The 17184-nt window shown below is 45.2% G+C and overlaps 2 protein-coding genes across 6 annotated transcripts in view; both read right to left on the bottom strand.

Annotated features, from left to right (window-relative positions):
* CYP20A1 (cytochrome P450, family 20, subfamily A, polypeptide 1) overlaps positions 1 to 5021 on the bottom strand; it is a 66689-nt gene extending 61668 nt beyond the window's left edge. For 2 of the 5 annotated variants that reach the window (XM_063791593.1, XM_063791594.1), the window contains exon 1: positions 3279 to 3395. Coding sequence is in view for 2 of the 5 variants with exons in the window: in XM_009444035.5 (XP_009442310.1) it covers positions 3279 to 3592 (314 nt within the window). In the remaining 3 variants the exon portion in view is untranslated. Of the gene's footprint in view, positions 1 to 3278 lie in introns of all 5 variants that reach the window. The other 3 variants (XM_009444035.5, XM_054680093.2, XM_516042.9) reach the window with 3 other exon arrangements.
* Positions 5022 to 16122: 11101 nt separating this feature from the next.
* Positions 16123 to 17184, bottom strand: part of NBEAL1 (neurobeachin like 1) — a 210354-nt gene continuing 209292 nt past the window's right edge. The window contains exon 56 of the mRNA XM_054680089.2: positions 16123 to 16295. Within this exon, the coding sequence (XP_054536064.1) occupies positions 16215 to 16295 (81 nt within the window). The 3' untranslated portion in view covers positions 16123 to 16214. The remainder of the gene's footprint in view (positions 16296 to 17184) is intronic.

The following is a 17184-nucleotide window of genomic DNA, read 5'->3' as shown; positions in this document are numbered from 1 at the left end:
TTCTCTAGTTATCAGCCCCCTTTACTGCAAAACTCTAAAGAGCTATCTATACTTGATATCTCTGAATCCACACCATTTAGGTTTATCACCCCAATTACACTGAAACCGCTCTTCTTAAGATTACAAATGTTGCGGTGGCTCATGCCTGTAATCCCAGATCTTTGGAAGGCTGAGGCAGGAGGATCACTTCAGCCCAGAAGTTCGAGAGCAGCCTGGGCAACAAAGCAGGACCCCATTTCTATAAAAAATTTAAAAATTTAAAAATTAGGTTGGGCACGGTGGCTCATGCCTGTAATCCCAGTGCTTTGGGAGGCCAAGGTGGGCAGATCACTTGAGGTCAGGAGTTCGAGACCAGCCTGGCCAACACGGTGAAATCTTGTCTCTACTAAAAATAAAAAAATTAGCTGGGTGTGGTGATGTGTGCCTGCAGTCCCAGCTACTTGGGAGGCTGAGGCAGAAGAATCGCTTGAACCTGGGAGGCAGAGGCTGCAGTGAGCAGAGATCATGCCACTGCACTCCAGCCTGGGCGACAGAGCGAGACTTTGTATCAAAAAATAAAAAATAAAAAATTTAAAAATTAGCCAGGTGTGGTGGCATGAGCATGTAGTCCCAGCAACTTGAGAGGCTAAGGTGCGAGGATCGCCTGGGGCCAGGAGTTTGAGGTTACAATGAGCTATGATGGTACCACTGCACTGTAGCCTGGGCAAGAATGAGACTCTGTCTCTTAAATGAAACAAAACAAAAAAAAAAAAGATTACCAATGTTATCAAATTATTAGGCCTTAACTTAAAATATCTGCAGCATTTGACTTAGCTGATTATCCTCTTCTGCTTAAAACATCTGGCTTCCTTCTATTTGTGTGGCTGCTCCTTCTCAGTCTCCTTTGCTGGCTCTTCTTTCTCTCCTCAACCATTAACATTGGAGAATCCAGGGAATGGTCCCTGGGACCTCTTCTCTCCTGTATCTAAATTGTCTGGGAGATAGCAACCAGTTCTCCTCGCTTTAAATACCATCTATACATTGATAGCTCCCAAATGTGTATCTTCAGCCTGGACTTTTCCCATAAACTCAAGACATATATTCAGTTACTCCTCAACATCTCCACTTGAATGTCTAACAGGCATCTCAAACCTAGCCTACCCAAAACCAACTCCTAATCTCTATAAATCCCCACTACCTCCCACCAAAACAAAACTAAAGAACAACCACCACCAACAAAACCCCTGATCTTCCCTGGAATTAATCTATCCTTCCAGATACCAGGCTAAAAATAACTGGTGTTTTCCTTGATGCCTCTCTTTCACATTTCACATCCAATCCACTGGGAAATCCCATTGGCACTATCTTCACAATTGACTAGTTCTCATTATCTGTGCCACTACTACCATGATCCAAGCTGAAATGATAATATCCTCCTAATTACCTGGCTTGCTTCCATCCTTACCTGGAGACCCATGTCAATTCATGACTTAGCAACCACAATGATTCTTTTAAAATTTATCTAATAAAATTAAATTTGAATTCTATCCAATTTCAAATGGCATTCATCTGCTGAAATCCTCCAGTGGCACACAGCAAAAGTCCATTAAAAAAGCCTTACAAGTCATTTAAAATTTGTCCTTCACTCCCATCTTTCTGACTTTCTCTCCTCTGGTATCTTCCTCATTTACTACACTCTAACCACACTGGTCCCCTTGCTTTCCAGGAACACACCAGGCGTGTCTCCCTCTGAAGGTTTGCATTTGCTGCTCCCTCGACCCAGAATGCTCTTTCTCAGAATGGCTTGCACCTTCACCTTCTTCGCGTTTCTACTCAAATGTCTCCGTATCTCCTGGCCATCCTACTTTAAAATAACAATCTACCTATCCCCAACTTTATTTCTACCCACAATCCTATGTTATTTGTTTCTATTGTCTGTTCCCCTTCTCTAGGAAATAAATTCCAAGAGTCAGGAATTTTCTGTCCGGTTTGTTTCACGGCTGGATTCCCAGCACGTGGAACCGTATCTGGCACATACCTAGTGCTAAGAATAAACAGTGTGCTTCTATGAGCTGATCAAAGAAGAGTATCATTTTAAAATCACCAAAAATTCAAGAACCACTAAAATTGTTTAGTTTCTCAGAAAATAAGATTTCAGGAAGTCCCTGATTGTGTAGTTGCAAGATTCTAGTCTAATCCATTTACCTGCTTGGAAAAGAACATTTAAGAAGGTATATGGTCAATTCCAGCAGTTCAGCTACTTTTCAACTTTCACTGTAAAACCACCACCTTGCTTTGTAGAACAGGTGTTTTTTGTTTGTTTGTTTGTTTGTTTGTTTGTTTTGGGATAAGAGTCTGGCTCTGTCGCCAGGCTGCAGTGCAGTGGTGCGATCTTGGCTCACTGCAAGCTCCGCCTCCCAGGTTCAAGCGATTCTCCTGCCTCAGCCTCCTGAGTAGCTGGGATTACAGGCGCCCGCCACCACAGCCAGCTAATGTTTGTATTTTTAGTAGAGACGGTGTGTCACCATGTTGGCCAGGATGGTCTCGATATCCTGACCTCGTGATCCGCCCGCCTCAGCCTCCCAAAGTGTGTAGAACAGGTTTTAAAGACGGTCCTCAGCCATCAACACTTTTGTTTTCAGACCCTCCCTCTCTCGCTGACGGAGGCAAGTGGAGAGAGGAGGACCGGAGGCTCGCAGAGGCGTCAGCGGCCGAGGAAACCTCGCACCCGAACCCGCAGCGCGGCGCTCTCCCCAAAGAAGCATTTGCCCGGAGCCCCTAAGAGGAGCAAGACCTGGACCTCGAGCACTTTGGATTCCAGTCAGGATAGATCGATGGACAGATGGAAAAGAGGAATACACAAGTGCTGGGAGAATCCTCAAGAAAGGAGTGGCGCGCCCAGGAGTCTCCTCCTGACACACTGGGAAATGAAATCTGGGTTTGGCGAGTTATGGCCAAAAAGCTGCCCAAAGTACTTGAGAGCCGCCTTGGAGAGTGGCGCGGGGTGCCTGGCAAGGTGAGACCGGCCTGCGGGGGCGCGGGCTTTTCCTCAGCAGCTCTACGCCCGCCTGGCCCGGCGCCTGAGGGGTAGCGACGCAGCCCACGTCGCTCTCAGAGCTTGCCCGGAGGGGCGTCACGTGACTCCGGGTGCGGTCCCCGCGCTGAAGCTCTGGAGGGAACCCGAACCCTCCTCTCAGGCCCGCCCCCTGCGGCCCGCAGCGGGCAGGTTGGCCTGGATGCCGGCGACAGAGAGACTGGGGCGGCGCCCGGGGCCCCAAGAGAGCCAAGACGGCGCTCACCGGATAGAGGTAGAGCACCGCTCCCACCAACGCCAGCAAGAAGGTAACGGCGAAGATCGCGAAGTCCAACATGGTTCTTCCGCCCGGGGAGCCACGTCTCGGATCGGCCGCTCGAGCAGCAGCGCCTCAGCCTGGCCCAATTTAAGGCATAGCGTGTGGGCGGGGGCACCCCGCGGGACCCGGGAACCAACGGGCCGCTGGGGGCGTGACCGAGGCCTGCGGCCGGCGCCAGCGGAAAGAGCAATGGATCGCCGAGGAGCCGGGGCGCGGGTTCCTGAGCGCAGCAGGCCGAGGCTGAGGCCGCCTAGCGCCATCCTCCACCGCAAGGCGGGGATTGCGGTGCACACGATTTCAGACAGAATATGCCCGCGACTTCGGACCGGGTTGCTGGCGAAAGCAGAGCCCAGGTTTCTGAGAAAAGTTAGGAGTTAGTAGTGCTCTGTCCGCCCAACACTTTTCGCAATGGATTCAGAATTAAAACCTCTAAACCGATGATTTTCGAAGAGTGGTCCCGGTACCAGCTGCATCAACGTCGCCCGGGAGCTCGTTAGAGATTCAGATTATCGATGCCGGGCGCGGTGGCTCCACCTGTAATCCCAGCACCTTGGGAGGCTGAAGCGGGAGGATCGCTTGAGCCCAGGAGTTTGAGACCAGCGTGGGCAACATAGTGAGACCCCAGTCTCTACAAAAAAAAAAAAAAAAAAAAAATTAGCCTACAGTGGTAGCGCTTGCCTGTGGCCCCAGCTGCTCCGGAGGCTGAGGCTGGAGGATCGCTTTAGCCAGGGAGGCAGAGGCTACAGTGAGCTGAGATGGCACGACTGCACTCCAGCCTGGGCGACAGGGCGAGACCCTGTCTCAAAAACAAAACAAAACAAAAGGAAAACAAAATAAAAAGATTCTCGATCCCAAACTAGACCTACTGAATCAAACACTCGGGGTGGGCAGGGGTAGGGGGCGCGTACAACAATCTGTTTGAACAGAGCCCTCCCGGGGACACTGTTACACACTTAAATTTGAGTGAAAACCACCACTGATCTAAGCGGGACAGGGAAGTGTCTGGGAGTAAAACAAGAGTAGATACGCCTTGTTTCGCAGAATTTCTGTCTGAAGTACTAGTAAATGTGATTCTTTGACACTTTCTGGGGAGCGGAGGCTGCACACTGTTCAGGTTTCCTTGCTCTGTTAACTCTGACTTTCGGTAAATTGCTTCAGTTTTCTAAGCTTCCATTTCCTTCTATGTAAAAAAGTGAAAATAATACCACATGAAGTTGCCTGTAGGTTAAATTACATATTTTATGAAAATCACTTAGCACAGCTCCTGGCAAAACCGAATAAGTGCTATCTACGTCAGCATTTGGCGTTTGTTGCCCTGGGCATAAAATACCCTAGGACCCCTCTTTCTATTTCGCATGGCTCAGAAGTTTTGACGTGGCTACTGAAATACAAGACAAGGCCTGCTACTTACTAGTGCTGCTTTTAGTGAAAGTGTGCTAAAAGTATTTATAGATTTTATAGCTTTAATAATATAAAATGTCAAGAACAGGCAGCAATTTGGCAAGAGAAATTCCAGATTGCATTTTACAGCTTCTATGATAAATGACTGTTACATAAGCAGGAAACATACCTCATTGAAAATGGCAACTCTTTTGGCATCTATAGCAAATATAATGAAACATGCTGTTTAATATTTCACTTGGCAGAAATTGTATTTTTAAGTCTTTCTCTGCATATAAATGTGCTTTAAACTGTCATATGTTCAAAGTTCATTTTTAAGTCTCTTGTTCAGAATTTTAAAGATATTTCTTGTCAAACTGATGTTCCCAATAGGTTTTCGAAACAGTAAATGTAAGAGTCTTTTGTTTGTTTGTTTGTTTGTTTTGTTTGTTTGTTTTTGAGACGGAGTCTCCCTCTGTAGCCCAGGCTAGAGTGCAGTGACGGGATCTCGGCTCACTGCAACCTCCGCCTCCCAGGTTCAAGCAATTCTCCTGCCTCAGCCTCCCGAGTAGCTGGGATTACAGGCACGCGCCACCATGCCCAGCTAATTTTTGTATTTTTAGTAGAGATGGGTTTCACCATGTTGGCCAGGCTCTTTAACTCCTGACCTCGTGATTCGCCCACCTGGGCCTCCCAAAGTGCTGAGATTACAAGCGTGAACCACCCCGCCCGGCCAAACATAAGAGTTTTAACTGCATAAGGTAGCCATTAACTGCATAAGGTAGCCATAAAACCGTAATCTTAGGTACCAATCCTTCAGGATATCTAGAATTCTCTTTTAGTCCTAAATTGACCTACATCCTGAGACTCTCTGAACTTTGAGGGCTGTAAAAAAGAGACAAAAATTCCAGAAATTGGTCAGGGCACCATATTTTATAGTGTGAGTCTCTAAACTAGACATCTACCTCCTCTTCCTGTGTTCCTAAAACGTTTTGCCCAGATACTCCCTAAAAGCATATATAAATAATATATATATTATATATATATATACACATACACACATATATATCTTTTCACACATTTTTTGTATTGACATCTAAAATTTTATCTTGACTTTAAAGGATTAAACTTCTGGCATATTATAAATATTCACGTTTTGAAATTGTTACAGCTCTCTTTTAAGTGTATGAAAAGGAATGTAAATATAATAGTGATGTGATAACTATAAGACTTTTTTTAAAAACACACAAACTTGGCCAGGTACGGTGGCTCCACCTGTAATCCCAGCACTTTGGGAGGCCGAGGCGGTCAGATCACTTGAGGTCAGGACTTCAAGATCAGCCTGGTCAACATGGGGAAACCCCGCCTCTACTAAAATTACAGAAATTAGCTGGGTGTGGTGGCATGCGCCTGTAATCCCAGCTTCTCCGGAGGCTGAGGCAGGAGAATCACTTGAACCCGGGAGGCAGAAGTTGCAGTGAGCCAAAGTGGCGCCACTGCACTCCAGCCTGGACAAAAACAAAACCAAAACCAAAACAAAACAAAACAAAAAACCCATACACTTTTTGTGAACAACTAGAAATTTTCCATGGTTCCTTTTTCTGAACTTATTTTTATTGCACTTATCCGACAGAATTTTATTCTAATGAAATTATTTTTATCCTTGAAAGTAATTTTCTTCATCACCTGTCATACTTCTTCTCTTCAACATGTACTCATGTTGAATTAAAAAATAGTTTTTGGGGCCGGGCGTGGTGGCTCATGCCTGTAATCTCAGCACTTTGGGAGGCCGAGGCGGGCAGATCACGAGGTCAGGAGATCGAGACCATCCTGGCTAACATGGTGAAACCCTGTCTCTACTAAAAATACAAAAAAAAATTAGCTGGGCGTGGTGGTGGCGCCTGTAGTCCCAGCAACTCAGGAGGCTGAGGCAGGAGAATGGCATGAACCCGGGAGGCGGAGCTTGCAGTGAGCTGAGATCATGCCACTGCACTCCAGCCTGGGCGACAGAGCGAGACTCCGTCTCTTAAAAAAAAATAGTTTTTGGGCCGCACACAATGGCTCACACCTATAATCCCAGGACTCTGGGAGGCTCAGAAGTTCACTTGAGCCCAGGAGTTCAAGGTTATAGTGAGCTATGGTTGTGCTACTGCCCTCTGTCCTGGGTGACATAGTGAGACCTAGTCTCTAAAAAAAGTCTAAAAACCACAAAAGTTTTAAACTCTGTGGCTTTAAAAACTCCTACAAATTTATTTATTTTTCTTTTCTTTTCTTTTTTTTTTTTTTTTTTGAGATGGAATCTCCATCTGTCGTCCAGGGTGGAGTGCAGTGGCACAATCTTGGCCTACTGCAACCTCCGCCTCCCAGGTTCAAGTGTTTTTCCTGCCTCAGCCTCCTGAGTAGCTCAGACCACAGGCACACGACACCACGCCCAGCTAATTTTTGTATTTTTAGTAGAGACGGGGTTTCACCATATTGGCCAGGCTGGTCTCGAACTCCTGACCTCGTGATCCACCTGTCTTGGCCTCCCAAAGTGCTGGGATTACAGGCGTGAACCACCGCATCTGGCCTTAATTTTCTTTTTTGAGACGGAGTCTCACTTTGTGACCCAGGTTTGGAGTGCAGTGGCGAGTCCCAGCTTTGCAGTGCAGTTTGGAGTCCCAGCTGACAACAACCTCCAAATGAATCTCTGGTTGGCTACTACTAGATTCCTTAGATTGGAATTGTGAACACACAATCTTCTTAGAATATAGGATCATTCTCAGGGTATGCTCACATTATCACTGTCAGGTGTGTCTACCATGCAACTGTCACCACTGATGTTCATTCCTTCAGACTATGCCACCTGGGCTTCTTATGAGCTTGCTTCTAATTCCACCAAGAGGCATCAATAGGCTAAGGCTGAGAAGAGAGCAGCTTTAGAAGCCTCCTGTTTTGCTCCCTGTCAGCTCTGAGCCATATTTGCTGGCAGGAGCTACATCCCACTATATATATATAGCTTTTGAGGTAGAACTTCCTCCTATGATCCTCCAACCCTCTCTGAGCAACAGTAATATTTTCTCTCCTTGCCCCTTCAGACCTAGGAGTGACAATGGTTTCCCCTGTTGGTAGTCTCTGGAGACTTCAGCATCCTTTATTCGTTCCCTTAATCCTCCCCACACTTTTGTATATAGTTTCTTCCTTAAAATCTTTTGAACCATTGGAGTGAGATACTGTTTACTGTCAGACCTGACTCTAGTTGGCACAAGGAGTGGCTCCCAGAAACAGTTCAAACAGTTCCTCAAGTTGGAATTCTAGGACCAGTTTAAACACATATTTGACAACCTCATGATGAGATTCATTCTTGATAGTGATAATGTGTAGCATGCAATGACAGCAAGATTATTCAAATTATTGCCAGTGGTGACATGGGATGGAATGTCAGTAGGGAAGAAATTTTACATGGTCAAGTGATTATTGGTAGCAACAATGGGTATTGCAAAAGATTGTGGAATAGGCCGGACGCAGTGGCTCATGCCTGTAATCCCAGCACTTTGGGAAGCCAGGGCAGACTGATCACTTGAGGCCAGGAGTTCAAGACCAACCTGGCCAACATGGCAGAAACCCTGTCTCTACTAAAAATACAAAAATTAGCTGGACATGGTGGCACATGCCTGTAATCCCAGGTTCTTAGGAGGCTAAGGCAGGAGAATCCCCTGAACCCAGGAGGCAGAGGTTGCAGTGAACTGAGATGGCACCACTGTAATCCAACCTGGGCGACAGAGTAAGACTCTGTCTAAAAGAAGAAGAAGAAGAAGAAAAAAAAGATGATGGGCTAGATGGCTATTTCTGACTGCATTATAGAGCTTATGAAAAGAAAAAAAAAAGTTTTAGGCCTTGACATTCCAACATAAGATGGTATAGATGAAGGACCAGAAGGCTTCCATTCTTCTCAAAAGAATATTTTGTGGCCAGGCATGGTGGCTCATGCCTGTAATCCCAACACTTTGAGAGGCTGAGGTGGGCGGATCACCTGAGGTCAGGAGTTCGAGACCAGCCTGGTCAACATGGTGAAACCCCATCTGTACTAAAAATACAAAAATTAGCCAGGCATGGTGGCAGGTGCCTGTAATCCCAGCTACTTGGGAGGCTGAGGCAGGGAGAATTGCTTGAATCAAGGAGGCAGAGGTTGCAGTGAGCCGAGATCGCACCACTGCACTGTAGCCTGGGCGACAGAGCGAGACTCCATCTCAAAAAAAAAAAAAAAAAAAAAAAAAAAAGAACATTTTGTGCAGCTGCAGGGCAGATACGGCTGGGTTACAGGCCCTAAAATCTAATTGTGCAGGTTGTAGAGTTATAATGCCAGCTAAAAGCAGAATCTTGCCAAGTCTTTTATTCTAAATCAGGGCACTGTTTGAGAAGGAATAGGACTCTTAGATGAGTACATTTGGTCAGAGAAAGACAAAGCTGAAACCCCCAAGTCCTGCTGAACCCTCCTTGTCAATGGGAGTGGGCCTATCTCCCCTGTCTGAGGAAACTAACTTCCCTCACATGAGTCTTTCAGAAACTTCTTTTGGGTCAGTTATATAACAAGGTGGTGCCCATTATCTCTGAGGAAGAATTCCCATTTCTTCTCATTTTTTCTAGGCAATAAAGCCTGATAATAGTCCAGGCACGGTGGCTCACGCCTATAATCCCAGCACTTTGGGAGGCCAAGGCGGGCTGATCACGAGGTCAGGAGATGGAGACCATCCTGGCTAACACGGTGAAACCCCGTCTCTACTAAAAATACAAAAAATTAGCCGGGCATGGTGGCAGGTGCCTGTAGTCCCAGCTACTCGGGAGGCTGAGGCAGGAGAATGGCGTGAACCCGGGAGGCGGAGCTTGCAGTGAGCCGAGATCACACCACTGCACTCCAGCCTGGGTGACAGAGTGAGACTCCATATCAAAAAAAAAAAAAAAGACTGATAATAATAAACTAATAAAATAATAAAGGTAATAATGGACTGTCTGGGTAAAAACAGTCAAACCCATCATAGCCCAGGGAGATAATTACCAGTTTAGTTCTTAGAGAACAGAGGCACTGCAAGAGAAAGGGGACAGGTGATGGTACAGCAGGGTGGGTAATTTGTCACTCACAGTTTACTATTGCCAGCACATAGTGATCATAAAAAGTAGAACACATTTGGTTGGTTCTATTGTTGTTTTAAAATACTCTACTCATAATGCCTGGACCTGGAGCAGAACACTGGCTTATACATCAAAGGAGCAATGAGACCTTGCTAATTTGTATTAGAGGGATACTGAGAAGCATGTATGGAAATAGATATTTGTTTAAGGAAAAGAAAACATAAAGGATGGTAAGGGCTAAATTTATTTATATGGTTTCATTCACTCAGAATTTGGGAAGTCAATGTGTTAACTTGACATATTAGTCCATTTTCATGCTGCTGATAAAGACATACCTGAGACTGGGCAATCTGCAAAAGAAAGAGGTTTAATGGACTCACAGTTAGTTCCATGTGGCTGGGGAGGCCTCACAATCATGGTGGAAGGTGAAAGGCGTGTCTCACATGGTGGCAGACAAGAGAACTTGTGCAGGGAAACTCCCCTTTATAAAACCATCAGATCTTGTGAGACTCATCCACTGTCACGAGAATAGCATAGGAAAGAGCTGTCCCCCATGATTCAATTACCTCCCACCAGGTCCCTCCTACAACACATGGGAATTCTGGGAGCTACAATTCAAGATGAGATTTGGGTGGGGAAACAGCCAAACCATATCATTACACCCCAGCCTCTCCCAAATCTCCTGTCCTCCCATTTCAAAACTAATCATGCCTTCCCAACAGTCCCCCAAAGTCTTAACTCATTTCAGCATTAACCCAAAAGTCCACAGTCCAAAGTCTCATCTGAGACAAGGCAAATCCCTTCTGCCTATGAGCCTGTAAAATCAAAAGCAAGTTAGTTACTTCTTAGATACAATGGGGGTGCAGGCAGTGGATAAATACACCCATTCCAAATGGGAGAAATTGGCCAAAACAAAGGTGCTAATGGCCCCATGCAAGTCCAAAATCCAGCGGGGCAGTCAAATCTTAAAGCTCCAAAATGATCTCCTTTGACTCCATGTCTCACATCCAGGTCGTGCTGATGCAAGAGGTGGGTTCCCATGGTCTTGGGCAGCTCTGCCCCTGTGGCTTTGCAGGGTACAGCCCCCCTCCCAGCTGCTTTCACGGGCTGGCATTGAGTGTCTGTGGCTTTTCCCGGTGTGCAGTGCAAGCTGTCAATGCATCTACCATTCTGGGGTCTGGAGGATAGTGGCCCTCTTCTCAGCTCTACTAGGCAGTGCCCCAGTGGGGACTGTGTGTGGGGGGCACTCACCCCACATTTCCCTTCTGCACTGCACTAGCAGAGATTCTCCATGAGCACGCTACCCCTGCAGCAAACTTCTGCCTGGACATTTAGGCATTTCCATACATCCCCTGAAATCTAGGCAGAGGTTCCCAAACCTCAATTATTGACTTCTGTGCACCTGCAGGGTCAACACCACATGGAAGCTGCCAAGGCTTGGGGCTTGCACCCTCTGAAGCCACAGCCTGAGCTGTACCTTGGCCCCTTTTAGTCACGGCTGAAGCAGTTGGGACTCAGGGCACCAAGTCCCTAGACTACACACAGCAGAGGGACCCTGTACCCAGCCCAGGAAACCATTTTTTCTTCCTCGGCTTCCAGGCCTGTGATGGGAGAGGCTGCTGCAAAAGTGGAGACATTTTCCCCATTGACTTGGAGATTAACATTCGGCTCCTCATTACTTATGCAAATTCCTGCAGCCTGCTTGAATTTCTCCTCAAAAAATGGGATTTTCTTTTCTATCACATTGTCAGGCTGCAAATTTTCTGAACTTTTATGCTGTTTTCCTTTTCAAGCTGAATGCCTTTAACAGCACCCAAGTCACCTCTTGAATGCTTCGCTGCTTAGAAATTTCTTCCACCAGATACCCTAAATCATCTCTCTCAAGTTCAAAGTTGCACAAATTTCTACGGCAGGGGCAAAATGCCACCAGTCTCCTTGCTAAGACATAAAAAGAGTCACCTTTGCTCCAGTTCCCAACAAGTTTCTCATCTCCATCTAAGACCACCTCAGCCTGAATTTAATTGTCCATATGATTATTAGCATTTTTGGTCAAAGCCATTCAACAAGTCTCTAGGGAGTTCCAAACTTTCCCACATTTTCCTGTCTTCTTCTGAGCTCTCCAAACTGTTTCAACCTCTGCGTGTTAACCGGTTCCAAAGTCGGTTCCACATTTCTGAATATCTTTTCAGCAACACCCCACTGTACTGATAACCAATTTACCATATTGGTCTGTTTTCATGCTCAGATAAAGACATACCCAAGACTGGGCAATTTACAAAAGAAAGAGTTTTAATGGACTCACAGTTCCACGTGGCTGAGGAGGCCTCATAATCATGGTGGAAGGTGAAAGGCACATCTCACATGGCAGCAGACAAGAGAACTTGTGCAGGGAAACTCCCCTTTATAAAACAATCAGATCTTGTGAGACTCATCCACTATCATGAGAATAGCATGGGAAAGACCTGCCCCTCGTGATTCAATTACATCCCACTGGATCCCTCCCACAACATGTGGGAATTGTGGGAGCTACAATTCAAGATGAGATTTGGGTGGGGACACAGCCAAACCATATCAGTTGAGCACTTGAGATTGAATCTGCATATGCTTGTTTGGTTAACTGAAGTCTGGATTCAATGTCGGCCTACAGTCATTCAAGTTGGGATGCCAGAAATTTCCTGGCTGGAGTGCAGTGGTGCAATCATAGCTCACTGCAGCCTTGACCTCCTGGGCTCAAGTGATCTTCCTGCCTCAGCCTCCTGAGTAGCTAGGACTACAGGCATGTGCCACCACACCTGGCTATTTTTTTGTTTTGTTTTGTTTTGTTTTGTTTTGTTGGTAGAGACAGGGTCTTTCTATGCTGCCCATGCTGGTTTCAAACTCCTGGCCACAAGCAATTCTTCTGTTTCAGCCTCCCAAAGTGCTGGGATTACAGGCATGAGTCAGCATGCTTGGCCTCACCTGTTTTTGTAAAGAAAATTTTGTGGAAGACAGCTATACTCATTTATGTTCTATATATGGCTACAACAGCAGAATTGAATAATTGCTACAGAGTTATGTGTAAAATATTTATTGCCTGTCCCTTTATAGAAAAAGTGGGTGAATTCCTGCTATAGAAGAAGTACAAAGGTTTAGGGAGATGGAAATATTGGTGTGGATTTGCTTGACACGTCAAAATACTCAACAGTCACCCATCAAGTTAACAATTAGTCAAATAAATGATATTCTATCCTCCTGCCCCAAATCTATCTTTGTAGAGCAGGAAAGATTTCTTTTCTTACCTATCACTAGGTTCATGGCTGAGCCCCCTACAACAAAGGACAGGTTACCAAGAAAAAGTGTACAAATTGGCCAGGCATGGTGGCTCACACCTGTAATCCCAGCACTTTGGGAGGCCGAGGCGGGCGGATCACGAGGTCAGGAGATTGAGACTATCCTGGCTAACACAGTGAAACCCCGTCTCTACTAAAAATACAAAAAATTAGCCGGGCGTGGTGGTGGGTGCCTGTAGTCCCAGCTACTCGGGAGGCTGAGGCAGGAGAACAGCATGAACCCAGGAGGCAGAGCTTGCAGTGAGCTGAGACTGTGCCACTGCACTCCAGCCTGGGCGACAGAGCAAGACTCCATCTCAAAAAAAAAAAAAAGAAAGAAAAACTGTACAAATTCATTTAAGTTTTATGGTCGGGTGCAGTGGCTCACGCCTATGATCCTAGCACTTTGGGAGGCTGAGGCGGGTGGATCACTTGAGGTCAGGAGTTCAGGACCAGCCTGGCCAACATGATGAAACCTCGTCTGTACTAAAAATACAAAAAAATTAGCTAGGCCTGGTGGCGGGTGCCTGTAATTCCAGTTACTCGGGAGGCTGAGGCAGAAGAATTACTTGAATCCAGGAGGCAGAGGTTGCAGTGAGCCGAGATCGCGTCATTGCACTCCAGCCTGGGCGACAGAGTGAGACTCTGTCTCAGAAAGAAAAAAAAAAGGAGACAGTGGTGCAGTTATAGCTCACTGCAGCCTTATAGCTCAAGTGATCCTCCTGCCTTGGCCTCCCGAAATGCTGGGATTACAGGCATGAACCACCATGCCCAGCCTTAATTTTAAAATGTTAATCTAACTTTAAATTACTTGGGTAAACTGTACTTGGTTATTGTGTTAGGGTTCTCCAGACAAACAGAACCAATAGAATTGGCTTATGAGGTTAGGGAGGCTGAGAAGTCCTATGATATGCCATCTGTAGGCTGGAAAACCAGGACAGTCGATGGTGTGGTGTAGTTCAATCTAAGTCTGAAGGCCCAAGAAACTGAAGCTCTAACATACATCACAGGGTGGAAGATGATGTCCCAGCTCTAGAAGATAGAGGGGATTTGCCCTTCATCTTTTTGTTCTATCCTGGCCGTCAACAGATTGGATGATGCCTGCCCACACTGGTGAGGGCACATCTCCTTTACTCAATCTACTGATTCAGATGCTAATCTCTTCTGGAAATACCCTCACAGACATACCCAGAAATAATGTTTTACCGCCTATCTGGGAATCCCTTAGCCCAATCATTTGACACATTATATTAACCATCACCATAATAATGCATTATCCTTCTTACACATTGCTAGCATTGACCTGCTAATATTCCCTTAGGGATTTTTGAATCTTTGCTCATGAGACAATAGCTTAGTTTTAGTTTTTTTTTGGTGGTGGTGGGGGTGGGGGTGGGGGTGAGGGTGAGGGTGAGGGATGGGATTATACATATTTCAATTTTTTTCTTTCCTTTTTTGTTGAGATGGAGTTTTGTTCTGTCACCCAGACCCACGCAGTGGCATGATATCAGCTCACTGCAAACTCCGCTTCCTAGGTTCAAGCGATTCTTGTGCCTCAGCCTCCCAAGTAGCTGGGATTACAGGTGTGTGCCACCATGCCTGGCTAATTTTCATATTTTTAGTAGAGATGGGGTTTCGCCATGTTGGCCAAGCTGGTCCTGAACTCTTGACCTCAAGTGATCCACATGCCTCGGCCTCCCAATGTGCTGGGATTACAGGCATGAGCCGCCGTGCCCAGCCCCAATTTATTTTTTATTGTCCGTAGGATCTTAAATCATAAATTTCCCCATTCTTTTCCCCTTTCACTTCACTATTCAGTCTCCGGACATTTTTATACTCTTCTCAAGAGACAATGCCTTCCTGAGACTGCCACATCGAATCCTGCACACTAAGTCCATTTTTAATATACGGTATTCTGATCCACTCACATTCTTTCACTTTTCATTACTTTTGCACTTAGGATGGCCTTTCTCTTTCTGGGAGTCTCTTTTTAAAAAACTCAATGTTAGGCCCTCCATTTCCCTACTCCCTGCTTTCTTGGACCCACCTTCCTTTCTGCAGAGGTTTACTGTTGAAACTTGAGATAGCTCTGCTGGAATTTGGCTTTTTTGTATTTTTAATTTGAAGTCTGTACTGTTTGTCTTCTAGATATCTTGAAGGCATAGGGTTGTGAGGCTGTATTTGTTCTTCTTGTTCATCTGTACGGTTAAGAGGACATGTGGAAAGATTTGAAGTTAGGTAACTGTCCTTATCTTAGGCTCCCTGTAAGTATTCATCCATCCATTTGGAATTTTTTTTTTTAACCATTCATCCATTGATTTTCCAATTCCCCAAATTGTATCATCTTCTCTCCTGTTTTCTTTGTCCTTATAGGTTTATGCCTTTAAAAAAATCCCTTCACTGGCCAGGCATGGTGGCTCCTTCCTGTAATCCCAGCATTTTGGGAGGCCGAAGCGGGCAGATCACCTGAGGTCAGGAGTTCAAGACCAGCCTGGCCAATATGGTGAAACTCTGTCTCTGCTAAAAAAAAAACCAAAAAACCCCCCCAAAAAACCAAAAAGTCTGTCCTGCATACACACGGGGTTCACAACCCATGAATACTGTATTTTCTTTTATTTTTTGGGGACAGGGTCTTGCTCTGTCACTTAGGCTGAGTGCAGTGGTGTGATCACACAGCTGGACTTCCTAGGCTTAAGCCTCTCAAGTAGCTGGGACTACAGCTATGCACCACTGTGCCTAGCTAATTTTTGACTTTTTTGTAGAGAAAGAGTCTATGTTTCCCAGGCCAAATACTGTATTTTAGATCTGTATTTGGTTGAAAAAAAATCTGCATATAAGTGGACCTGTACAGTTCAAACCCAAGTTGTTCAAGGATCAACTGTATACGGTAAGAAAATATAAGCTCCAGTATCATTGTGTGAAACAAACAGATTTATTTGATGCTTGGAATGGTGTTATGAACTTGTTTTACAAAAGCAAGGCAGTCTTAATGAAGCACGTAACTAACATGGCTTTGATTGTCCAGTGACTGAGAATCTTACCAGATGAATTAACGCAGGAAGTTTCCAATTCTAATGAAGTGTCTTCAATAAAGTGTAGTATAGTGAATGGATGGTGCTAGTAGGTAAAGGTTCATGTTCATCTCTGTTGTTTTGTTATTCTGGATCTAGAGACAAAAGTACAAACAAGAACCTGGAACAGAGTTTGGCTTCTGTCTTATTATGGATTAGAATCTATTAACCTTGACAAAACCAGAAGGATTAGGTCAACATTTAGATTGTCAAAGTTGACTGGATAAAAGGTTTATTTTATTTTTAGAGACAGAGTCTTGTTCTGTTGCCCAGACTGGAGTACAGTGGTGTGATCATTGTTCACTGCAGCCTCAAACTCCTGGCCTCAAGTGATCCTCCTGCCTTGGCCTCCCAAAGTGCTAGGATTAGAGGCGTGAGCCACCACGACTGGCCCTAAAGATTATAATTATGAAAGAATGTAGGTTTAAAAAATTCAACCTAATATATTATTTGGTTAACTACAAACAGAGATTTATGGCATATAATCATTTGCTAAGGGAAAAACTAAAACAATGTTTGTTTTGAGACAGGGTATTTCTCTGTTACCCAGGTTGGAGTGCAGTGGTGTGATCTTGGCTCAGTGTAGCCTCCACCTGCTGGGCTCAAGCTAGAACTACAGGTGCATGCCACAATGCCTGGCTAATTTTTAAAATTTTTTAGAGACAGGGTCTCTTTATATTGCCCAGACTGGTCTTGAACTCCTGGGCTCAAGCTATTCTCCAGCCTTGGTCTCCCAAAGTGCTATGATTACAGGCATGAGCCACTGTGCCTAGCCTGTAACAATGTTTTTGAGGTAGCTCTAAAGTGAAAGGCAGAATATCTGTTGTTACATATGACAAAAAAATAGTCAATTGACATGTATCTTGTGCACATAGGACTACAGAAGAAATTCTGCTCATATGAGAAAGAAACATTGATCAATTTTCTAATTAACAAATACTGTATTCAATCTCTTGTCTACCCAAATAACTTAGCCAAGGATAA

This window comes from Pan troglodytes, chromosome 13, assembly GCF_028858775.2.
Source record: "Pan troglodytes isolate AG18354 chromosome 13, NHGRI_mPanTro3-v2.0_pri, whole genome shotgun sequence".
In the NCBI taxonomy this organism is placed as follows: Eukaryota; Metazoa; Chordata; class Mammalia; order Primates; family Hominidae; genus Pan; species Pan troglodytes.
This window is presented reverse-complemented; position numbering and strand designations above follow the sequence as displayed.